At 36.2% G+C, this 26121-nt stretch overlaps 1 protein-coding gene across 1 annotated transcript in view; it reads right to left on the bottom strand.

Moving 5' to 3' along the window:
* The window catches only part of TUBGCP3 (tubulin gamma complex associated protein 3), a 220043-nt gene that overhangs the window by 67873 nt on the left and 126049 nt on the right, over positions 1-26121 (bottom strand). Inside the window, exons 12-17 of the mRNA XM_007942386.2 lie at positions 20615-20725; positions 20193-20301; positions 15625-15814; positions 13071-13206; positions 11969-12037; positions 5545-5680 (exon numbers count right to left, since the gene is read on the bottom strand). Of these exons, the coding sequence (XP_007940577.1) occupies positions 5545-5680; positions 11969-12037; positions 13071-13206; positions 15625-15814; positions 20193-20301; positions 20615-20725 (751 nt within the window). The remainder of the gene's footprint in view (positions 1-5544; positions 5681-11968; positions 12038-13070; positions 13207-15624; positions 15815-20192; positions 20302-20614; positions 20726-26121) is intronic.

Below are 26121 nucleotides of genomic sequence, written 5' to 3'. Positions count from 1 at the left end.
AAATTTTGGTCAATGACATGAGACAAAGTATATGTGAACTGCTGTATGAAAAGTGAATTTACTCTGTAAATCTTCACCCAAATCCTAATAAAAAAAGAAAAGCCCAAAACCCATCCATTTCAGCTCACCAATGCCTAGGACATCAATACTCATGCACTCCATTTCATTTAAGCAACTTCCAATTTTCCTAGCTTTGTACTGAGTACATTCCACGTTCTGATTAAGAATGGATGTTTGCAACTGTTCCTCCTCAATTTGAGTCATGCCATGTCAGCACATGGAGGTCATGAAAGACTTATTTTATTCATATCATTAAGGTAGGCTCTACTCTGATGAGACAAGTCTTTCCCAGTCCTATTTTGAGTGCATTCCGACCTAAGGGGCTTGTCTTCCTGCACTGTGTTGGATAATGTTTTCAAGCAATTCATAAAGTTACCCAGTAATGTATCAGACAGTATTTTTCTGCTATTCATAAGGTTTTCTCTGGCCAATCTTTGAGAAGTGGATGGCCTCCTCCTTCTTCCTAGTCTGTCTTAGTCTGTAAGCTGTGTTGAAACCTGTGCCTGATGTGCAACTCTACTGGCATCTGAAACACCAGTGGCAGAGTCTCAAGCCTCATAGCAATGTACAAGCCCCACAACATGACAAACTGACAGACAAGTGTGTCTCCCTTAGCTATTGGAAACTTCTGCACCCTCCCCTTACCTAATTCCTACCTGGAACCAGCCACTTTGTAGTCCCGGGCCGCTCCCTCCTTTTCCTGCCTCAAGGGGGCTTGGGGCCTAGCCTTGCCTTCCTCCCCTTTACCTGGATATCCTGCCACTCTGGAGGTCCCACGCCTCTCCTACTCCCTTCTCTTTCCTGGCTCTAGGGAGTTTGCAGCCTGGCCTTGCCTCCGGCCGTTTTACCTGGATATTCTGCCGCTCTAGAGGTCCCCGGCCTCTCCTGCTCCCTCCCTTTCCTGGATCTAGGGGGCTTGGGGCCTAGCCTTGCTAGGGGCCAAGCCCCCTAAAGCCAGGAAATGGAGGGAGCAGGAGAGGCTGGGGGCCTCCAGAGCGACAAGATATACAGGTAAAAAGTGGTGGAAGGCAAGGCCAGGCTCCAAGCAACAGCAACTAGTAAAGCTGATATTCAAATAAAAAAAATCACCACAAGGTAAATACCTAAACTGTTTGTAGAGCTCAGATATCTCAGATTTAAAAGTAATACAGATATCAATTTTGAAAGGATAAAAGTGATACAATGACAAACAATATGTATTACATTGATCTACATTAGACAATATGAAAAATGCTGGTACAGTGAACAAACAGCTAAGAATTGATGTACTCAATGGATTAAAAAGAATGCAGAGGGAAGGAGCATTGTGGGCAAAGTGAACAACTTACAAGCATATATCCAGCTAGAGATATAGCACCAGAAGACTTACAGTGTCTGTGACAAATGCCTAGTCTTGCCTCCAATCAAAAGGCAATCCATATGCTCAAGTGAACCCACATTCACTAGGAAATAGAAGGCAACTATGAAGGCAGTATGTATTTTCCACAACCATCACGTCCCTTCTCACTTTATTCTCAGCTATTTCAGTGGATTCCTACCATTAATTTTCTCCCTATACATTTAGCCCAGAGGAAGCCAGACTATGATCAGTTTTGTGATCCATTAAAAAACACTTTCTGTGAATGTAAGCAGAGGGTTGCAAGCTTCAGTGGAGCTTCTAGATGAAGAAGGACTAGAGGAAAAGGCCTAGTAATCTACTTCTGAAAAACTGGCCAATGAAAATCCTGTGGATCACAATAGTGTGATCTGCAACCAATCATGGGGATGTTGCAGGACTGGGCAGTGTTTCATTCTGTTGTTCATGGGGTTGCGAAGAGTCAGGGGCCCAATCAAAAGACTTCCCAAAAGAGTAAAAAGAGATGCTACAGTTTGGGAAGAAATATTTGGCAATGACACATACAGCATGGGACTTATCTCTAAAAACACAGAAAACTTCAAGACCTCAAAACCAAAAAGATAGACAATCCATTTCAAAAATGGGCAGAAGACATAAACAGATGCTTCACCAAAGAACATATTCAGGTAGTCAACAAATATATGAAGAAATGCTCACAATCATTAGCAATTTAACCATCAAACAAACAAACCAACCCACTGCCATTGAGTCAATTTTGACTCATAGAGACTCCTATTGTGTTTCCAAGACTGTATATCTTTATTGCTTCATTTTCCTCCCATGGAGCAGCTAGTGGATTTGAGCCACGAACCTTCTGATTAGCAGCCAAATAAATGCCTTACCCACTATACCACCAGAGCACCTTAGAGATGCAAATCAAAACAACATTGAGAGATCATCTCACCCTAGCAATAATAGCAAAGTTCTAGACAGAAAACAGCAAATGCTATTAAGGATGTGGAGAGATGGGAACTCTCATACACTGCTGGTGGGTCTGTGAAATGATACAACCAATGTGCAAACCAGTATGGCGCTTCCTTAAAAAGTTGGAAACAAAAATATCATTTGATCTAGCAATCCTACTACTGAGAACATATCCTAAAGAAATGAGATGCAGGACATGGATAGATATATGATGGCCATGTTCATCACGTCACTATTCACAATAGTAAAGAAATGGAAACAAGCTAAGTGCCCATTTACAAATGAATGGACAACCAAACTATGGTACATACACACAGCTGAATATTATACAACATTAAAGAATAATGAAGAATCCATGAATCACCTCAATACCACGAATCACTCTGGAGGACATTATGCTGAGTAAAACAAGTCAATCACAGAAGGACAAATATTGTATGAGTCTATTGTTATAAAAAGGGAGCTCTGGTAGCATAGTGGCTAAGACATTTGCCTGCTAACCAGACGGCTGGCGGTTCAAACCCACCAGCCACTCCTCGGAAGGAAGGTTGGGCAATCCTACTTCCGTAGTGATACTGCCTCGGAAGCCCAAGGAGGGGTCGCTATGAGTCGGGTTTGACTCGACGGCACATAACAACAACAACAACATTGTTATAAAAAGTCAAGGAAAGGTTTAGCCAGGGAAGGAAATTTTCTTAGTTGGTTACCAGGGATGGGAGAGGGGGTTAGTGAAAACTGCTGACTAGCTAAGACACATGTGTTTATTTGGATGAAGGGAAAAGCAATATAACAAAAGTGTGTGACCAACACAATAACGCTAAGGAAAAAGAGGACAGAAAGAGGTGCACAAGAGGTACGGACAATAAAGGTAAATACTATTACATAGACAATACTGCATTATCAGTAATAACAAACACTAGTCTATGGGTGGATACATAGAAGATCAGGTACGGGTAGGCAAAAGGGAATATACCCATGGCTATACATAGGTTTGGCAGAAGATATTCCTACATACACATTGTTGTTGTTGTTGTAATGTGCTGTCGAGTCAGACCCAACTCATAGCGACCCCTTCTTGGGTTTCCGAGGCAGTATCACTATGGAAGTAGATTGCCCAACCTTCCTTTCGAGAAGTGGCTGGTGGGCTTGAACCGCCAGCCTTCTGGTTAGCAGTCAAGTGCCTTAGGCACTATGCTACCAGAGTTCCCACATACACATTAGTATGTACTATATAAAAAGAAATGTCCATATACATTATAAAGCTAAGGAAGACAAAGTTAGGATAACTTCTTAGCCACAACCAAGCATCTTAAGGGAGTGAGTCACTGGGCCTGTGGGCTCAGAACCATGTCTACGGGAGACATCAAGCTCAACTGGCACAGCATAGTACATGAAAACATTGTTCTACATCTCACTTTGGTGAGTAATGACTGGGGTCTTAAAAGCTTGTGAGCAGCCATCTAAGATGTAACTACTGGTCTCTCCTCATCTGGAGCAAAGAAGAGTGAAGAAAATCAAAGACATACAGAAACACTTAATCCAAGGGACTAATGGACCATGGGAATCTTAGCCTAGACAAACTAGATGATGCCTGGCTACCAATGCCAACCACTCATAAAGGGATCAAAATTGGAGTTCCTGGATAGAGTGGGAGAAAAAAATTAGAACAAAATTCAAAAACATTAAAAAGACCAGGTCATGTGGAGACTGGTAAAACACCCAAACTATGGCCCCAAGTCACCCTTTGGGCCTGGAATTGGACCCTCAGCCAAACAACAGACAGGCTTACGAGTGGAACAAGTACACCAGGAAGATACACTTCTTACAACAGTCAATCATGGGAGATCAGAAGGGCAGCATTTGCACAGGGAAAAGGCTAGGCAGGCAGGAGTGCATAGGTAAGGACACAGTGAAGGGGTAACAACAGAGAGGAGTTGGGAGGAAAACTGTAACATTGTGGGGACTTGTAATCAGTATTGCAAGACAAAATGTTCATGAACTATCGAATGTAAACCAAACGTAGTATTGTAAAATTGCACCCAAATCACAATAAGAAGTTCAAAACAAAAAAGAGTCAGGGACCAACTTGACAGCAGCTAAGATCAACAACCACCCACCTAGTAAAAACTAGAAATTCTGTATTTCAGCATTGACTTAGTTAGGTACATGACTCTGCCTAGCAGCCTTCTATGGGTATCATTATTCTGGAACTTTTGACAGTTACTCCATCTGGCGATTAGCCTCAAACCTAGTAAAGCAGAGATCATGTATTCTCCACTTCAAAGAACTGTTTCTTTAATAATTACTTTTACCAACCAAAAAGTTATAGGTATACACAGTGTAGATCTTCTCTTGAGACATATTTACTGAAATACTTTTTGATCAAATCAATTTCAATATAAAGATTTCAAAATTATTCATGATTCAATATTTATATTACAAATAATCTTGACTATATGATACCTAATCATTTTTATTATAGTTTTAAATTGTCAAATGATAACATACTTCCATGTTCTGGTTCATTAACCAAACAAAAACATTAAAGCAATTCCCAAAAAATAATTTAAACACTGGCTAGCTAAATTATAAATGAGACACCGACTTTTTAAACAGTGTCCTTGCTTTAAAATTTGGGAATTTTTAAAACAAAACTGACATAAATATATGAGCACTATTTGAGCTCTGTTAGCTTAGTGCCTAAGGCATTTGACTGCTAACCAGAAGGCTGGCGGTTCAAACCAACCAGCTACTCCTCAGAAGAAAGGTTGGGCAAGCTACTTCCACTGTGATACTGCCTTGGAAACCCAAAGAGGGGTTGCTATGAGTTGGATCTGACTTGATGGCAGTGTATTGCATTGTTGTGTTACAGTGAAAAATCAATTCTAAAAGAAATTTCATGGTCTGAAAATAATCTAGTTTAACTGATTTTTTTTTCTGATTTGCAATTAAGTCATGATAAGCAGTATTACATGAGTATTTTAACAATAGTCAAAAACAAAAGCTAAACAATCATTTGTCAGTACAACTGTATATGCAATTTTATATACACTATAATCTTCCCTGACTTGTTGAAAACTATATATAGTGGTATATTTTTGGTAAATATATACGTAAGAGTAGCACATAATTTACTCTGATTGCCTATCTAATTAATATTTTACCTGGCATATTTCTCAGGAGCTTTGCATTGCACATATGTCCTTTTCTTATATCAGTAAGGATATATTCCATCCGCTTAGCCCTCCAAAGGAAATTAAATACCCTTAGGTAGTGGCTCATACATTCTCGAGTAAACACCTAAAAAGAACAGCAGAAGATAAGCTTACTAGTATTACATGCCGTAAGTATTGTTTCAAAATATGTGTCCTTTTTTTTTCTCTGTTAAATAATAAAGCTAGAGAACACACAACTAAATCTAAAAAATTCTAAGTAATATGCAAGCATCTAATATGCTACATTCTAGGAAAGTATTATTATAAAACAACCACCACATTTACTGAATATTTATGTGACAAGGAATATGCTAAGCAAACCCATAGTATTATAAGGTAAATATGCATTTTAGTTGGATCCCAACCAATAAACATGGAAAGAGCAGACAAGAAAGCAGACAACGTATTGTATTGAACAAATCTGCTGCAAAAGACCTTTAAAGTTTTCAAAAGCAAAAATGCCACTTTGAGGACTAAGGTGTACCTGACACAAGCTATGGTATTTTCAATCACCTCATATGCATGTACAAGCTGGATAATCAATAAGGAAGACCAAAGAAGAACTGATGCCTTTTAACTATGGTACTGGCAAAGAATACTGAATATAACATGGACTACTAGAAGAATGAACAAATATGTCTTGGACAAAGTACAGCCAGAATGCTCCTTAGACGCAAGGATGATGAGATTTTGTCTCATATACTTCGGACATTTTATCAGGAGGGACCAATCCCTGGAGGAGGATATCATGCTTGGTAAAGTAGAAGTTCAATGAAAAATATAGAGACCCTCAACAAAACAGATTGACAAGTGGTTCCATCACTGGACTCACACACAGCAATGACTGTCAGGATTGTGCAGGGCTGGGCAGTGTTCTATTATGTTGCAGACAGGGTCACTATGAGTCAGAACTGACTCAACAGTACCTAACAACATTTTTATACCAATTTTACAAATAGGGAGACAAATGCATAAGGTTACACAGCTATTAAGTGGTAAATTTTAGACCTAGTATAAAATGTGGACTAAACTATTAACTCTGAATGTGCAGTAATATTTTTCTAGCTTAAATCGATCAAAGGATATGAGGTAGGACCATACTTTCTTCTGAAACAATAGGTGATTATGGTAATGAATCTCATGGAAGGTAGAATCTCCAGCCTGAAAAAAGTTCTCCAGGTTATTCTAATATATTTATTTATTACTTTTGAATACTTCTTTTCAGTGTAAAAGCAAAGCAATTTCACAACCAGGGAATGAATGATGAGGCAGTCAGGTAGAGATTGTGCTAAGCCAACCTTCCCACAAAAGCTTGCCAGATTTGGCAAATAAAAATACAAAATGCTCAGTTATATTTGAATTTCGGATAGATCACAATTTTTTTTTTTAGTATAAGCATGTCCCATGCATACAGATAACAGAGTTTCTACAAACTGTAGCCAAAGATGTTTTTAACTAGTATAAACATGTATGCGTAATAGACTTCGGTGTATTTTTATTGTTTACTAGATGATTTGGACAGAAAATTCATTTATATTAGAATGAACTGAAAATAGACTATTTGTAAATTCTTCTCCCATATCTTCCAAACAGATGTGAGCTCTCAACAACAGGACTAGGCTGGCACCGAGGAGGTTTGCTCTATTAATATCCCTTGAACCCAACATAGTTCATTCAAATCATTGGGTCTTTATCCACATTAACGCTTGTAAAGACCCATTCTGTCATTTTTACCTATCAAAAATGGTCTTGGTCCTCCAGTGCTGCTATAACAGAAATACCACAAAAGATGGCTTTAACAAACAGGGTTTTATTTTCTTATAGTTCAGGAGGCTAGAAGTCCAAGTAACAAGTCCAGCATCTAGGGGCTGGGTGAAGGCCCCTCACTCCACCTTGGACTTCAGCTCTGCCTCCTATTCCAGGCCCACTAGAACTGGAGGGTTTTTCTAACTTACGCAGCTACTGGCTGCTGAGATTGATGAAGCCAAGACTGACAAGTAAAAGAGCTCAGTTCCAAGAGAAGACAATATGGCAGGCTACTAGTTCAAGTCTAGGGACAATCCCAAGATCAGAAGGCAACATGGTAGGCCAGAGACAAAGATTAGGCCAAATGGAGGATCCAGATACGCCAAAAGCTAGAGACCTTCTCAAAGTTGCCTTATATACACCAGAAAGGGCACACTTCAAAGACAACTACTTAGCTGCTCACAGCAGATTCTACCATGGAGGCAATTACAATCTCATCATGGGGAACATCTACATCCAGCTGCCCAGGTACTCAAAACCATGACCCAGTAAAATTGGACATACAACTTTAACTACCAGAGAAACCTATCCATTTTTCAAGGACAAAGGCCACCAATTTCCTTCTTCTTAGGACACTTAGGATATTTATTAGTTGATCCTTATAATTTTAGTATTTAATATATACCGCTTCTTATTTCCTATATTCTTGTCATTTCTCACCAGATAGCAAGGATTATCTATTTTTCAATATGCCATTTTTGTACCAGGTATTTGGTTGGTGTTCAATACTGATTGATCATTAAATGTCTGAACAGGAGTAATTGAAGTACTGCTTTGAAGGTCTGCAAAATCAAATATAAGTGCTTTGGGGATTATCTAGTTTGCTGCACTGTCTACAATACTAATATTCTTACAATTATAGAAATATAGAGTGACTAGTTTGAAAAATTTTATGGCTAAATTAAAGGATTCTTAGCTATACAAATAATATGTGTTAAGGCCCCTTGAAGTACCAAGGTCTGACAGCACTTTTAAAGTAACTTGATTTATAAAAAATTTAATTTAATCACAACTCTGTAGAAATATTAACTCTTTAACAGGTAACTTTCATATTCTACTACATTTCTATAGAGAACATCAATCTCATCTATGTAGTTTTACTATTTATAAGGTCTTTGCTCTGAATTGTTTGATGTGGCCCTTCTAGTCATTGTCCTCCATTTTGTGATGCATTTTAAATCCTATTATCCACGCTTGTTTAGGGTGGTGTGGTAGTTAAGGTTGTGTGTCAACTTGGCTGGGGAGCTGGTAGTAGCCATTCCCTATAATTACTGGGGATCAACTCCGTGGTGGAATTTGCCATGAGCAACTGAGTAGCTAGCTGCTTTTAAACTCCTGTTAAAGTCATCCACTTGGAGTATTTCTGCTGGAGCACAGAAATAACCAAAATAGGTGGGATATTATCTTGAGTCCCACCTTGCTAGAGGGGGTAACTCAAATCACCACCCTTAGCTTCCTTGAGGGTATATATAGGAATCTTCTGGGAAGGTTTGCTCTCTCTCTTGCTCCCACTCTGCGTTTTGGCTCATCGTCATCTCACTCTGAATCTGAGACAGCAGCCATCATCTGATCCGCTGATTTAGGTTCATTAAACCCCAACAATTGGGAGGATCCTTCAGACCTATTTACAGACCTGGAACTCGCCAGCCTGCCAACCCCCCAGCCTCCCCCACCATGTGAGACAATCCCTTGGATGTCTATGAGTTTCGTGAGATGTTACAGCGAAATATAGAACCCTAAGACAGGAGGGAAATTACTGAAAGGAAGAGTTAATGTCTGAAATGATGGAGTGGCATGGTAGTTTGGACATTTGGGACATCTTTAACCTCTACCTCATGGGGACTGGCCTTGTGCTGATCTGTCTAAGAGAAATTACTGAAGCAGTCTTTCAGTTCATCTCTTACTGTAAAATAAAGGTGAGATAAATACTAAACAGCTAAGTTTCTGAAACTGGTTCTTGGAGATCAATGATAGAAATAAATGGATTCTATCCTGTCAGGGAGCTCTGGTGGCACAGTGCCCAAGGCATTGGACTACTAACCAAAAGGCTGGTGGTTCAAACCCACCACAGAAGAAAGACTGGCAATCTACTTCTGTAAAGATTTATTGCCTTAGAAATCCACAAGGGGTCGCTATGAGTTGGAATCGACTTGATGGCAGTGAGTTTTGTTTGGTTTTTAATTCTGTCAGTTGTCAAAATAAGATTAAAGAAATCTCCATATTCTCCCTAGCTAGTATCAGGCTATTCTACCAAACATTACAACTTTGTGACCTTAAAACAAATCATAATTGCATAAACCAAAACCAAACTGACTATTATCTAATCAATCCTGACTCGTATCAACCCTACGCTGTTTTCATTAGGTGCCGTCGTATAGGCTCTGACTCATAGTGATCCCACGTAAGATTGCCTGCTGTGCCATCCTCACAATCATTGCTATGCTTGAGCCACTGCTGTAGCCACTGTGTCAATCAATCTCACAAGGGTCTTCCCCTTTATTGCTGACCCTCTACAAATTAAATAAAATAGAAAGCAAATAAAGTAAATAGGGAAAATTAAATTTAACCAAAGAAAAGCAGCAAATTCATTTTCTTCCAAACCTTAATTCTGAAATTATTTTTTAATAGTTCTCTTTTCATCTTCCCAGTAGCTTTTATATACAACTGTATATTTTAATTTTTCTCTGCTAATTAAAATTATTTTAATGTCTTAGTTTGAAGACTTTCAATTGTGTAATATGATTATCAGTGTAGCAATTTATCAGTATACATCAACTCTAGAACATAATCTAACCGTAGAACTGGAATGGCAAATGCCAGACATGTAAAAATAATTTCCTATATTAGGTCCCTGGCAAATACTACTAATCAATTATAGGACTCTTTTTTCCCCTCCCTCTCAATTCAGTATTCCAGTTGTCACTAGTAAGTCCACTGGAATAGGCATATAAATTGACCTATTTTTGCCCTTTCTATCCTACAAGTTTGTTTTTAATAATGAAGCTATGAAACTAACTTTCTTTGGCTCTTCCTAGTAATGTAGAGGGCTTTTTTTTTTTTTTTTAAAAAAAAAAAAAACCTAAAATTCAAAAAGCTAATATTGTGCAAACAATTGTTTATAAAAAGGTATGGAATGAATACTTTTGATATGCCTAATAAGATATGCAATATTATGACATAATTAAATCACAAATAGAGACCATGGTCAGTTTATTTTAATTATTTCTCCAAGTACACTTAAGACATATTTGGCAAGACACTTTGTATTTTATGAAAAAAATCAATGCAATTAACTTTATTATGCTTTTATCATAGGAAAATAATATGAACACTAAAAAGGCTGTTAAAGACGGGCAGTTCAAACCCACTAGCCACTCCTCAGAAGGAAGGCTAGTCAATCTACTTCTGTAGAGATATCACCTCAGAAACCCAAGGAGGGGTTGCTATGAGTTGAATCCACTTGACAGCAATGAATTTTTTTTTTTTTTTTTTTTTAATTAAAATACCATACTTCTTTGTGCATTAAAACTGCTTAGGCTATAAGTGAAAGGAAAAAAGACAAATCTAAATAGGCAAAAAATTAAATTTAAGAGCAATTAAATGTTTAAAATATAGTAACTATAACCTGGTAAAGTTTAAATACTGGGGATTTATATGTAAAAAAAACTGCACCAAAATCTAACATTTCACAGTAGACACAATAAATATATTTGTGGTAAATCTGTTAATCTATATGTAAAAACAAGGTAAGCATAGCTTTTATAAAATTCTTTTTACAGGAGATACAATTATAATTTTGAGAGGCAGAGGAAAACAGCCAGTCTTGAAGTCAAACTGCAAGATTGAGTAGGAAGAGATTTGGAAGCCAAACTATAATACTTTAACAAAATATTTATAATGATTAAAAGAAATACAATTTCCTTTTTCAATATTTCAGTTATAAAAACGATTAAAGTTCATTCAAAAAGATATCACTGCCAATGAGAATTTATTCAAATGTGAATAAAGAAAAACGAACACTAAGAAGGAGCACTTTAATTGCAGATATGTAAAGAGACAACTCTGCTGGTCCATCTTTTATGATTTGGAACCATTAAAAGAAACAGTACATTTATTTATGTATGGTAAAAGCACTATGAACAATAGTACAGCCATTTTCTCATCAGTTAAAAGGAATACTAAATACCAAATTTTATTTAAAAAGTAAAAATATAATTCCCCTAAAATACATCTTATACTTCCTTTCAAATTATCCTAAATTAGTTGCTACAGTATAAGAATAATGTAACAAAATGAATAATCCATTTATTAAGTACTTGCTGAATCCTATGATAGAACAAATGATATTTTTAAGAATTCTTAAAATAATAGAGCATTTTAGCATTCTTTAATAATTTAAAACACACATGAACAATTCTGTCTTAAGTATTCATTCAATAGGTATATCCTAGATTGTCAAGTGATCACTTTAATTCGAAGTTCTTTAAGAAAGCCAATTTTAAAACAGTAAAATGTTTAGCAATCTAAATAGCTGTGAATATCATAAAAATAAGAAGAATAATCTTACAGTTGCAATTGGTCCATCGACATGATAGTCAAGGCTGAAGACATCCCAGCCAGTATCACCTGGAGAGACCTAATACCAAAAAAAAGGTTACAATTGCAGGACTTTTCACTAGTGCTACTAAGCTTACTGCTGAAGCACTTGTCTACTCCTCAAAGAAAATGAAGCAAAATAATGCCCAATATTTAAAGCTGCTTAACAGTTTTAAGTGTTTAGCTGTATGAGAACAGAGAAGTGCATATCCTCAGCATTTAGACAATGACTAGAGCATAGAAAGTACTCTAAAATATTTCTCAATGAATATTTTAAATAAGTGTTTAAAATTATCATTATTTATGACCAAAAAAAAAAAAAACCTCACTATAGTATAGTAGCTATAACCTGGTAAAATTTAAATACTGGGGATTTATATGTAAAAAAAAAAAACTGCACCAAAAGCTAACATTTAATCATTATTTTTATAACCAAAAAAAAAAAAACACCTCACTATAGTATAGTAGCTATAACCTGGTTCTTCAGATTATATTGACATATATTGACATTCTTCAAATCCTTGTAAGTCAATATTTGAGGAAAACAGGTTCTGCTAATAATCCTTCATTATAACTAATAATAATGTTGACACACCCATGTCTCTAAGAAATGTTACCTTCTCTAAACTTAAACTAAAAACATCGTTTTTTTTATAAATATTATCATCATCTTGGGTTTCTTTTCAAACTTACTTTTAATAGTAACTACGACTTACTAAGCATTTACTATGTGCTATCAAGCACTGTGAAATATATTTTCTGTTCTTTATCCAGTTTAAATCTAAAAATGCTAAAGTCTTTTTGAAAAAAAAAAAAGGGGGAGGAAACTGAGTCTTAGTGAGGTACAAAAACTAAGTGACTTGCCTAAGTTCACATAACAAGCTTCAGAGGTGGGATTCAAACTCAGGTTGTCTAGTCTTCCAGTAATGACTCTTAACCACTAGACTAGAATAGTTATATCTTAAATAACTTGGAAAACATTAATTATAATACTTTATAGTCTTGGAGTTCATTGTCTTAATTTCTTCTTCCCCGCAGAAAAATATCATTTCAAAGAGAGAAAGTTAAAATACCTCCAGGAGCCTAACATCCAGTCTTTTGAGAATTTCAGGACTGTCAAACTGTGCATTGGTTGCTCTGACAGCAGTTTCAAGAATTCCAGTCAAGTTATGTTGATACAAAGTAGTAGCTGGACGGACAAGTTCTGGTCTAACAAATTTTTTAAAAATTACAGAAAATGTTACTTGAATTGTTAATGAACTTTAAAAATTGAAAAAATTATAAAAAGTAAGAGTTCAAATGATAAAAACCAAGAAAACAAATGGAACCAAAATGACAATGTGGTAGTGTTTCATAAAATTAACTGTCCATAGGGTTTTACCAAGTATTATGTAAAATATTTCTTTAAAGTCTTGAAAAAATTAATTTTAATTCAGCTTAAATTAACACTTCTATGTACCATACATTTTAACAAAGTTTCCAACTTAAGACTGTCTTATGAATAACAAGCATTTTTTTTTAATTTCCTTTATGAGATCCAAAGGGAGAGAAAGAAGTCTTCATTAAATCAAAGAAATCAATTAGATATGTAGAAGTCATGATATTACAAAGTATATGAGTATATAATCATAAAGGTTCTGGCATGTATATTTCTAAAAATGCAGATACCACTGCTCTGATCAAGAGGTAATCAAGTTAGAATTATAGGCATTAATTCTCAAGCATACATATCAACTTTACCAATTCACCAGACTTTAGAAACCAATCTGTCTAGGACAGAAAATGGGCAGAGAAAAGGTAAAGAAGGACATTTCTCAAAGAAATCTGAGGTAAGGTGGAGAAATATTTTTGGCACTCCCCTTTTAAACACTTGACACTTAAAACACGTTTGAGAAAAAATTTTCATTTAATTGCAAACATGAATATTCTAAATATTCAAATTCAATGAGGTAAATCTGTTAAGTCATTTAAATGATGTGATACATAATGTGTTACACTGATCACTAAACTTTACTGTAAGAAACGACCTGCTGATCTCTATATGCATCATCTTCTACACCTACACTGTCTCCCATAGTAATTTATTGAGTCTACACATCCATATCCTTACAGGTACTCACATTTTAGCCCTATAAAACTTAGAGAACATTTCATCCTTTACAACTCATCACCACTTATACTTCAAACAAGTATTGATTTCATGACAGTAATTAACTTTGTAGTAAATTCCTTCTTTACTTAAAGTGTAGAAGAAATGCTACTTCAATAAGTGTAATTACAAAGCACTTTACATTTGCAGATAATCAACTCTTTCATGAGCTAATTAGTAAACAACTGGACAGCGTCACTCATTAACATGTAGAAAAAGGTTAGCTACTGTTACATGTGCCTCAAAACACTAAATTATTTTTCATATTCAAGACTGACTTCTGGTTAGAAAGTAGGACTACAAGTGCTATGTATCTAACACAATGGTTCTCAAAGTATAGTCCGCACATGAGCAGCAGCAGCATCTCTTGGGAACATGTTAGTAATACAAACTCCTAAACTCTATCCTAGAGCTCCTGAATTACCAACTCTGGACATATGGCCTAGGAGCTCCGGTGGCATAGTGTCTAAGGCATTTAAATGCTAACCAGAAGGCTGATGGTTCAAACCCACCAGCCACTCCTCAGAAGGAAGGCTGGGCAATCTATTTCCATATGGTATCGCCTTGGAAACCCAAGGAGGGGTCACTATGAGTTGGATCTGACTCAATGGCAGTTGGTTGGTTTGGGTTGGACATATGGCCTAACCATTTTAACAAGCCCTACAGGGGTGGTTCCGATGCCCACTAAAGTTAGAGAACCAAAGGCCTAAAACAATTGCTTGATTAACGCAGGTATAATTTAAAGGTAACTTACTATTTCAAATGCCCTAAATGGAGCACATAAAATCAATAATAAGCTCCATCCCCATAAATGCCTAAATGAAAATCACCATCACATGTCATGGCTCACAACTCTGTATGTTCACTCGCCAATGTTGCCCAGGTGCTCCTGGATTGCATCTTTAGGTCTGGAATGTTTGTAGACTCATGAGCATACTTTGCTCTGACCCAGACCTATCTGCATCTCTATGGGTGACGGGGAAGAACATATACTTAATTCCGGAATGGGAGATGCCATGAACAATGTCAAGGGGGAAAAAGGAAAGGCTAGTTAAAAAAAATGTTTTTAACATGAAACAATGTACACTAAAACTATGAAAGTAAAAGTTGTTTTCAAATACATTTTTATTTCTGATTAATTTCAAACTAAAGCTTAAGTTTCATCACATCATAAACTTCTTACACATTAAAGTTTGTAAGTGCCACAGAGTTAACAAGGTGCACGTATATTTATTATTAATAAAGCATAGCACACAAGACATTTATGCTCTGTTGGTAGCCACAGCAAAAATAAAAGGGAGTTTAACTTTTGAAAATTTTTCTTTTCTAATTTTATTTAGAAAATATGCTCTATAAAAATTCAACTCATTTTCAACTAAAGCCATTTATTCTTAAAATATTCAAAAATTTTAAGTTATCTTTTTCATGTTAAATATACCATATCTTTATAAGCTTCAAAATAGATATAGTTTTCTTACTTTAGCAAATCCATTAAGTGTCTTATAAAATCTCCTTGACCAAGAAGTAAGTACCGCCTCATTGCCTGCATGTGGTCCAGCAAGCTATATTTTTTATTGAGAACATCCAATAGATATTTGCTAGTCTCGAAATAAGCTGCATCAATTTTTCCCTGAAAAGCATTTTCTAAATCTGTGAATAAATCTGCAGCTGTAAAGAACCAAAAAGAAAAGAATACTTATGTACATTATTTGTATTTTAACAAAGAAAAACCAAAAAAGCCTATATGTACAAGTCAAAACCAGCACCTATAAAATGGCATCAATGAAAGACTAAATACAAGCTGCATATGGGAAACAGATTTAGAATACGAAGCAGAATCACAAGACAGTGAAACTGAAAACACAAATATTTAGTGGAATTTACAGCAGACATTTACATTTTGAAGCACAAAATAAGTAACACAGCATTATACATTATTTCAAGGATATGTAGGTCAAATACCTTCTACAATGTAACTAACTTGAAATCTCACTACAACATTTGGGTAAAAGTACAAAGAACAGACAGGGCAAGTCAATATTGAGTCAACTACACATACCTAAAAGATAGTTTCATAAATTAGTCCAAAGAATAAACCAAAATAACATGTGAATGAGCATTCTGAATTCTAAAACTCTGTGTGAAAATGAAATATTCTTACCATACAGCCATTATCATAGTGGCATACCATAAACTCTAGGGAAAGCATTAAAGACTTTTTAGGAGACATTTAATAAAACCTGATTGTCATAAAAAATTAAGTGTTTTCTATAGTTTTATAATAAAAAGAAATAATGCAGAGAGATTTCATTTAAAAAACACAGTAATAACTGAACTAGAAAATAATCCCAGTGTTGAGGAACAATCTAAGATAAAGAGAAGGTAAAATACTTGCTCAAAGTTAAGCAAGTGTAAGAAAAAGAGGCAAAGCCTTTAAAATCCATGTGTAACTCTTTTTCTACTACCCAAAAAATTTGGAAATATCAGAAGATTTTAGGATTGTTTTTGGCTTGTATGTTCTTTAAAATAATAGTTCCATTAATGAAAAATTATTTTCGTATTACTGCTATTCCAATTACATATTAGTATGGAGGTTCAAATTCACTCAGAAGCACCTCAGGGCAAAGGCCTGGTGACCTACTTGCAAAAGATCACAGCTGCTTAATACCCTATGGAGCACAGTTCAACTCTGACACACGTGGGGTCACCAGAAGTCAGAATCGACTCAACGACAACTGGTTTGCTTTACTAATTTGTGGGGAAACTACAGTGTTTAAAGTGAAGAAAATGTTCACTGTTTCCAATGGAAGAATGAAGCCCAACTGATGCTAACACCATGAGACTACTTGATGTTATGTACCTATTTTAATATTTTGAAGTGGCAGCTATATTTCCTTTGATATATGCAGTTTTAAAAATGTAAATCCTTTCCATCAGAAATTATTTGAATCATTAAGCATTTTCATTCCAAAGAAAAGGTCTACAATATTAACAAATTTTAGTCAAAAATAGCCTATTAAAGTAAAAAAAAAAAAAAATCAGAGCTTTCTCGTGAACTATTTGTTTTAAAGTTTTAGGGATACCTGAAATTTCAGTTCTTAAAAATGTACTATTTTTTATTCACATTTTTAAAATCTTCAAAACTTTTTCACAGATAAGAAATACAAATTTAACTTTGCCCATGGATTTCGGTATATTAGTTTTTTAGGGGTATAAATCTTTTATCTTCCCAACTATACTGCAAGCTTCATAGCAAAAACTTTGTCTGCAGCAGACACTGGCCACAGTGGAGATGATGATAGAGATAGCAATAGCTGCTGTAATGGGAAAAAAAAAGTAGTAGTAGTAATAACTGAAGCTATTTCTACACCATCAGTTTCTACTTAAGCAGGTTAAGCTTCCCAAATGTCTATACGGGGATATCTCAGAGTTCCACACCACCATGATAAAGTAAATATTATAATAAAACAAGTCACAACTTTTTTGGTTTTATAGTGCATATAAAAGTTAAGTTTACATTATAACTTACTGCCACCAAGTCGATTTCAACTCATCGTGACCTCCACTGTGTTTCCGAGTCAGTAAATCCTTATAAAATAGAGGGCCCCATCTTCCTTCCATGTAGTGGCTGATGGGTTTGAATCATCTACCTTCTGGTTAGCAGTCAAATGCCTTAGACACTGTGCCACCAGAGCTCCTTATGTTTACACTATACTGCATACTCTATTAAGTGTGTGACTGTATTACAAAAAAGTCTGAAATACTGTGAGAATTCCAAAATGTGACACAAAGATACAAAGTGTATATATGCTGTTGGAAAAATGGCACCAATACACTTGCTTGATGTAGAGTTGCAACAACCTTCAATTTGTAAAAAAAAAAAATCCATTATCTATGAGCTGCAATAAAATGAGGCATGCTTATATTCAGCCCTAACTTTTATCTAGAGTTTAAGTACAGAATTTCCAGGTAACCTATGTTATCACATCCTATTAGGTATTTAAAGTCAAATTGCTCTAAAGTGAAAAATTTTCGCTCCTAACCTCATCTTATTTCTAAATTCTCTGTCCTCCTTAGTATCATAAGCTAAAAGTTTTAGCATCACCTTTGATACTTCTCTCTCCTGTTCCTCTTGTCCAAAAAGCTATGAATTCCTGTTAAATAACACCTTTCACACTTGCCTAATAGTCTCTATTCCACCGATATCCATTACTAAAGCAACATCTAATAACATACCAATTTATCCACCAAGTTCTAGTCTCTGCCTCTCTATTATTGTATTTTTATGCAAATAATATGCATTATATGGTTTTTTGAAAACTGCAACTCTTTCACGCTTTAGTTTCCAACGTGTTATGCACATTAAATGCTTAGGTACATTATATGCAGGAAAATACAACATATTGTTTTAAAAAGAAGAAAATAATTTAGTGAAGTAGTTCTGATAATGTCACACTTCTGCTCAGAAACTCGTTTTTCTGTATTTTTACTATAATCTTTAAAAGAGTCATTCCTGTTATTTCTTATTCATTTTGTTCATGCTGTTTGCTCTTCCTGGACTACACATCAACCTATCTCAAATTCTACTCATTCTTTAAATATCAGCTGAATTACAGGCAGTCTCCACTTTATGAATGTCTGATTTATGGACAACTAGTAGCTCTGGTAGCATAGTGGCTAAGACACTTGCCTGCTAACCAGGCAGCTGGCGGTTCAAACCCACCAGCCACTCCTCGGAAGGAAGGTTGGGCAATCCTACTTCCGTAGTGATACTGCCTCGGAAACCCAAGGAGGGGTCGCTATGAGTCGGGTTTGACTCGACGGCACATAACAACAACAACAACAGTACTACTTGTTGGAGGAGCTCTGGTAGCATAGTGCCTAAGGCACTTGACTGCTCACCAGAAGGCTGGCGGTTCAAACCCACCAGCCACTCCTCGGAAGGAAGGTTGGGCAATCCTACTTCTGTAGTGATACTGCCTCGGAAACCCAAGGAGGGGTCGCTATGAGTTGGGGGTGACTCGACAGCACACAACAACAAGTACTTGCCATTTAATGTTACAGACATTTGTCCCCACTCTGAAACAAGTGAACCAACCCCGACTCACAACAAATTCTTCATCACAATCACCTTCACTTGCTGCATGTGCAGCTTATAAACCACTGAAAAGACTTCTAGCCTTTTCCTACACTAGAGTGAGGCTAAATAGGAAATTTATGCATCTGTTCTGACTTACCTTATAGACACACTTAGGAACAGGTATCACTGATAACCCAGGGATTGCCTGTATTACATCCTCCATAAAGCTTTCCTGATTGCCATGCCTGAAAATACCTGAAGCACTTTATCAATACACCTCAATTTATTTACCACTTTCTACCTGTTACTATTTATTATTGTATTCTATTGTATCTTATCTCTTATTATCCTACGATTAACTCATTGAAGGCACAGTCCATAGTGAGTCAATTTGTATTATCTCCCCAAATACCTACCACAATGTCCTATGCAAAGTAAGCTTGTTGAGTAAGTGAAGATGACAATATAAATAGTAAATATAATTAGGTTTGGAAAGCTATCAAAATAAGCCATATATAATATATGAAATTATTGAAGTTGCAGCAGAAAGCAAATGGGAAAACAGAAAGGAACAAAAGAAGAAGAATGAGAGAAAACCCCAGCATTCTAAGGCAACGATTTAACACAGCATTCTAAACAGAATAAACATTTACTAAATCTTTTCTGATTTCTTAATGACTTCTTAAATCCCAAAGCATGGCTACCATTAGCAAAACTTTTTCCTTTATTTTCGGATTTTGGTATAATTAACTATACAAAAGTAATATAAATTACTACAAAGGAAAAATAGCTACAACTATTCCAATATTTACTGTTTTATTCTATATAAACAATGAATTAAAACATTTTCACAGTAATATATATTTCATGTATTTTACACCCCATTCTAAGGTGTTTCAGATAATTCAGATAATCTGTTAGCCCAGTGGAACAAAAAATAATTTAAGAAACATATTATTATCATACCATCCTTGGGTGACTCTGCAGACTTTGTCACAGCTATCATCTTTGCAGTTGGTGTTTGATCATGACAAACCTGGTGCAAAAAATTTATTGATTTTCCTATCAAAAGGACCTAAAATAAGGAAATATTCTATGGTTATATTTACATAAAATTAAAATGACAACTCCTATAATGATTCAAAAGCTACACATTGGCTATGAATTAAAACTTCAATGACAATGCATTTGATAATGAATTCTAAGAACTCAAAAAAGGCATATTAATATGCAACCATATTTAATTAATATATGTCACTGCAAGAAGTAAAAAATATTAAAATGCCACAAAATTTTGTTTATCAAGTTTAATCACAAATACCATGTGTATACAGTATTAAGACATCAAAATCACAACACACACACAAAAAAAAACTCTCCAACTTCACCTTTCTACATTGATCCATTGTAACAAACGAAGGAATCATTGATTTCCTTAAAGTATACTTGTCGTGCCACAGTCTATCTGTTTTAACTGTTGGATCTGATGCTACAAAAAACTGAAATAAAAAGAGCATTGAAACATTAAAAAGTGGTATTTATGGCAAAATTATTAGCAAACCTGTAGTATCAAAAAGTAAATTATTCTAGAAAGCCAAGTTCTCTAGATACAGAGAGAATCACCCAGTTATACAATACTTGCTTTAAAAAGTTATTTTGGGTAAAAATTTCTCTAAACTGAACTACATACTTTCCAGACTTCCAAAATCAAAGTACAGTAAAAAGTTAAAAAGTATAGTAAGAACTAAAGCTTCTTCTTGAAGATTCATAATCCTCCTTATGAATATCAATTATAGGCCTCAACTGTATAACATCAGTGATCTAAGCCTGAGAATCTAAGGGTTTACTAAAAAGGGAATCTATTCTAACTGCAAAAGCTTTTTGAAATTTTTTTCTTTTTTTCTCCCTTCCACTGAGATGTGTCTCTTAACAGTGTAGCTGCCCTTTGCATTCACTTTTGCAGAACTCTGAAATCTGAACCACAGAAGATACGAAAGAATCTAATGTACTTTATTCACATAAATGCCCCCTGTACAGATACTATCATCTACAAGAAAATCTTGACTTAAAAATGACCCATGCATATGAATCACCACCACCAGAAAACCAAATCAGTGGCACCTGAGGCAATTCTAATTTTTTATTCTTCAAGCTGACTCCTGAGTACTTTGAGCTTGATTACAGTAACCTGCCTTGCATTCTTGTATGGAAAATGTTCCAGGTTCATTTTGTGTATTTCCTCCCCAGATCTAGAATCAGCTGTTTCTATAATGAGCTCTAGTTAGTTTTGGATAGAAATGGTATTCCAAGACCACAACCTTAGCACATCATTCTCTCTTTAAATTAGAAGCTGGATCATTTGAGGCTTTGCACCACCTATAGTATACATTAGTGTGGGTCTCCAATCAGACTGCAAAATCCATTTAAGACATTTCTTTGGTGATCCTTCCATAAATTCCAAATCACCAATAAATAAACTATATACAATTCTTATTAAGAAATAGATGTCCAGAGATTCAGAATGAATTTAAATAAATTTTATAATATTTTTAGCACTAGTATAGCAACAGAAAATAAATGATTTCCTAGAAAAACATAAATGACCAAAATTGACCCTAGAAGAGAGACAGAAGACCCTAAAAAGAGCAGCATCTTTAGAAAATTTCAGAAATGTAAAATGCTACCAGTAAAGCACAGGGCCTACTAAACCTGCAAGTGGAAAACAGTACTTTTATATAATGTAAACTACAATAGACAGAAAAATATCAAGAGTGCCCCAGTGTATTTTATGATTCTAGTATGACTGCATTGGGTAAATCACCTGCAGAAGATGTCTTTAAAGTGTTAAAAGCAGAGATGTCACTTTGACATGTCACTTTGAGGACTAAGATGTAACAGACCCAAGCCACAGTGAGATGATTACCTTATATGCACGCAAAAGCTGGATAATGAAAAAGGAAGACTGAAGAAGAATTGATGCCTTTGAATTATGGTATTGGCAAAGAATAATGACTATACCATGGACAGCCAAAACAACGAACAAATTTGCCTTGGAAAAAGTACAGCCAGAATGCTTCTTAAACAAAAGGATGGCAAGGCTTCATCTCACATACCATGGACACGATATTGAGATGGCCACTAAAGAGCTTTGAGCTGACGGTGAAAAACTGTTTTAAGCAGTAAAAGATTTGAAATACTACTCCTTTGTAAACAGGTTAATAATTATTTTTTAGTTTAGTACCAGGATCTACTTGGCACCTGCCCCCAAGTTAATGCAAGAAGGCCAACCTGACCAGGACTGGACAGATCCAGCCTGACTAATACACACATGCACAAAGAAAACAATTTTACACTTTTGCTGACCCTGGAACATTAAGACTCATGTCAAGGAACTAAAAAAAAATCACCAGAACAACGTCATCTGTGCTAGTCGGACCCATTTCAGAAGTGAGGGGCCTGTCAGCCACTACCGTGCCAAGCTACAATCCTGCCTTCTAACCCATAATCATGACCCCTCCCCAAATCTTATATATAATTCTAACTTCCCCATTTGCTACATCCTTAAAAGTGAGAGTAATATGAAGCCCCAGTGAACTCCCTTGGCAGTCATGTTGGCCTTCTGAATACAGCCTCTTTCCTTGTCTCAACCTGAGTCCCTGATTCTGTGAGCTGTGCCAAAAAGAACCTGGACACAGATTCGTGGTTTCATTTCCAGGAGGGAATAGTCCCTCGTGAAGAACATCATGCTTGGTAAAGAAGAGGGTCAGCAAAAAAAGAAGACCCACTTCAATAAAATAGATTGACCCAGTGGCTATAATGATGAGCCCAAACACAGCAACAACTGGGAGGATGGTAAAGGACTGGACAGTGTTTCATTGTGGTATGTATGAGGTCACACTATCAATCAGAACTGACTTGACAGCACCTGGCAACAACAAGAGTATGACACTAGCAAAATCTGACAAAAATAATACTAAATCTGAAAACTTTAGGCAAGTTTCATTTGCAGATGAAGAAATTTTGAATAAAATAAGATCTAGGCATCAAGGGAATAAAACATTCTTAATAAGGGTGTATTACCCTTACAATACACTATTAAATGTCAAAAAGCAAGGAAATATAAATGTGTACATATAAACAAATTATCATGTAGTCATTAAAAATGGTGCTGGTTCTTAATTATCATAAGCCTTTCTGAGAATGTGATGAAAAGTGCATATCTTTATTCCTAGAAAAAAATCATGCACATGTCTACAAAATAAACATTTTTACACACTATTTCAGGAGTTTCACAGATCCCATGTTAAGAATTCTTGAGGTAGAAGACCAATATCTAATGGCATGTTAATACTCATTATTTACTTCAAGTTACGTAACAAAACACTATGCATGATGAAACCAGAAGAAATAGATGGTGCCTGGCTACAACTACCAGCCTTTCCGACCGAGGTTACAATAGATAGATGTGGACAGAATAGGAGAAAAACACAGAACAAAACTCAAATTCTTAAATAGGCCAGACTTATTGCACAAGTATAGTACCTAAAGCAATTGACTGCTAAGCAGATGGCTGGCAGTTCAAACCCACCAGCCACTCCTCAGAAGGAAGGCTGGGCAATCTACTACCATAGTGATACCGCCTCGGAAACCCAAGGAGGAGTCGCTATGAGTCGGGGCCGACTCCACGGCACATAACAACAGCAACACAACAATAGATCATATAGACCAGAAGAAACCTGAGGCTGTTTCCCTTGCACACTCTTTAAGCTGGAACTTAAGCCATTCCTAGAGATCACCTTTCAGTTAAATAGTAGATAATTGTGCTCTTTAAAAAAAATTTTTTTTAATTAACAATATGAGGAGTTCTGGTAAGATGGTGGAATGAATAGTCAGAAAGACTGCACAGACCCCCATCAACAAATAAAAGGGGAACCAATTAACACAGATACAGAAGATAATCCTGGAACCCTGAGCCTTGAAGGAAAGGATATAGAAGTGGACTAAACTCCAACTTGCAGAAAAATTTGCATGAAAACACCAAAAAAGGAGACGTATGGAGCTGCAGTCTGGCAGTGATCCTGATGGCACAGACAGCTTGGATACTGCCAAGGGGTGATTGTTGTTGTTGTTGTTGTTATTTGCCGTCGAGTCGGCCCCGACTCATAGCGACCCCTTCTTGGGTTTCCGAGGCAGTATCACTACGGAAGTAGGATTGCCCAACCTTCCTTCCGAGGAGTGGCTGGTGGGTTTGAACCGCCAGCCTTCTGGTTAGCAGTCAAGTGCCTTAGGCACTCCAGAGCTCCCTAAGAATAAACCTAAAAATTGGCCCTGCTAGCCAGGGACTGCATGGAGGACTGCTCTGGTGGCTGGCGAATAAAAGGAGAAGCAGCAAAGAGGAAGGCAGACTGAGCTGTGGACTTTTGCCTGTCCGGAAGGTGCAGCCATTTTGAATGTTTACAAGCTGCTTGACCATTATGGATATTTAAAGTGATAGAGTTCTCCCAGAATCCAGGGACTTAAGAACAGGCTCTACTTGCTGGGAACCCCAAGGTCATTCTGGACACTGATGATTCGAAAGGTGAGATATTCCCCTTGTTCCTTTTATACCCCATACCCTCTTGGTGAATGGAGGTATGGCCATCCCTCACTCCCACCCACCTTCTGGGCCACCAAGAATTCCATCCCAGTTTGTGTGCTCAGACAGAGCCTGGGTGCCCTGCCCCAACTTCCCCAATTTTTTTTTCTCTTTTTAAGTTTGTTTGTTTTTGTCTGTTTTAAAACTACTACTATTATTACTACTTTTGTCCTTTTTACTATTATTCTTTAATCTTCCCCTCCCAAGTTCTAGATTTCACCTTTTTTTGTTTTCCCTGTTCCTAGTTGCATTTTTTTTTTTCTTCTTTCTCGTGGTAACACACACTCCTATTTTATTTTTGTGCTTTTTCCATTTTTTTCTTCATTATTCTACTTCTCTACCTTTTTGCCTTACTGCCCTCTCCCTAGACATTGCAGGGCTTTCCCCCACCCCTTTTCTTCTTCTTTTTCCCATTTTTCTTTTTTTGGTTTCTGTTCCTGTGTGATAAGATGGTGTACATTTTCTCCATTTGCTTACATTTTTTTGATGCTTATTCAATTGTCATTTTCATCTAACTCAGTGCAAGACAGCAGAAGTCCCCATAAGACACAACAACACCCATACATTCTGCAGCTTCACTAACTCAGTGAGAGACACTACTTCCTTCTCCAGCAACAGGCTAACGATAAACAACCACCAAGAAGAGCCTTACTTACCTGTGGCTGCTCTTCACAAACAGTAAATGGAGATCTAAATACAACACCAGGATGTCTCAGAGACAACAGATAATCACAGTACACACAAAGAAGCAAGAAAAAGTGGTAGAAAAAAGGGAGCAGGATACAAACCCAGAACACATCCCTGGGGAAGAAGCAGCATTGGAACTCTGTGATAAGGAATTCAAAAGAATTATATTTAGCTATCTTCAAAGGATTGATAGACAGACCAAGGAAGACACAGACAAAACCTAGAAGAATTTTGAAACAAAATACAAGAACAAAATGACATTATAAATGAAAATTTATAAATGACTCTAAATCTACAGATAGAAATCCAGAAGATTAATACTAAATTGTCAGAAACAGACAACACATTGAAAGGGCAGAGGAGTAGAACTGATGCAATGGAAGACAAAATTAATGATATTGAAGACAAATACATGAATACTACTTTGGAAAGGGATCAATCAGAAAAAAAGATCAAAACAAAATGAAAAAAAGCCTAAGGTTCATGTGGGATACCATCAAAAGGAATAACCTATGTGTCATTGGGATTTTAGAACAGGAAGAGAAAAATAAAACCACTGAGAAAATTGTCCAA

Source organism: Orycteropus afer, unplaced genomic scaffold (assembly GCF_000298275.1).
Source record: "Orycteropus afer afer isolate SDZICR_OR568_19922 unplaced genomic scaffold, OryAfe1.0 scaffold00089, whole genome shotgun sequence".
NCBI lineage: Eukaryota > Metazoa > Chordata > Mammalia > Tubulidentata > Orycteropodidae > Orycteropus > Orycteropus afer.
The sequence above is the reverse complement of the archived record's forward strand: the minus strand, read 5'-3'. Positions and strand labels throughout refer to the sequence as shown.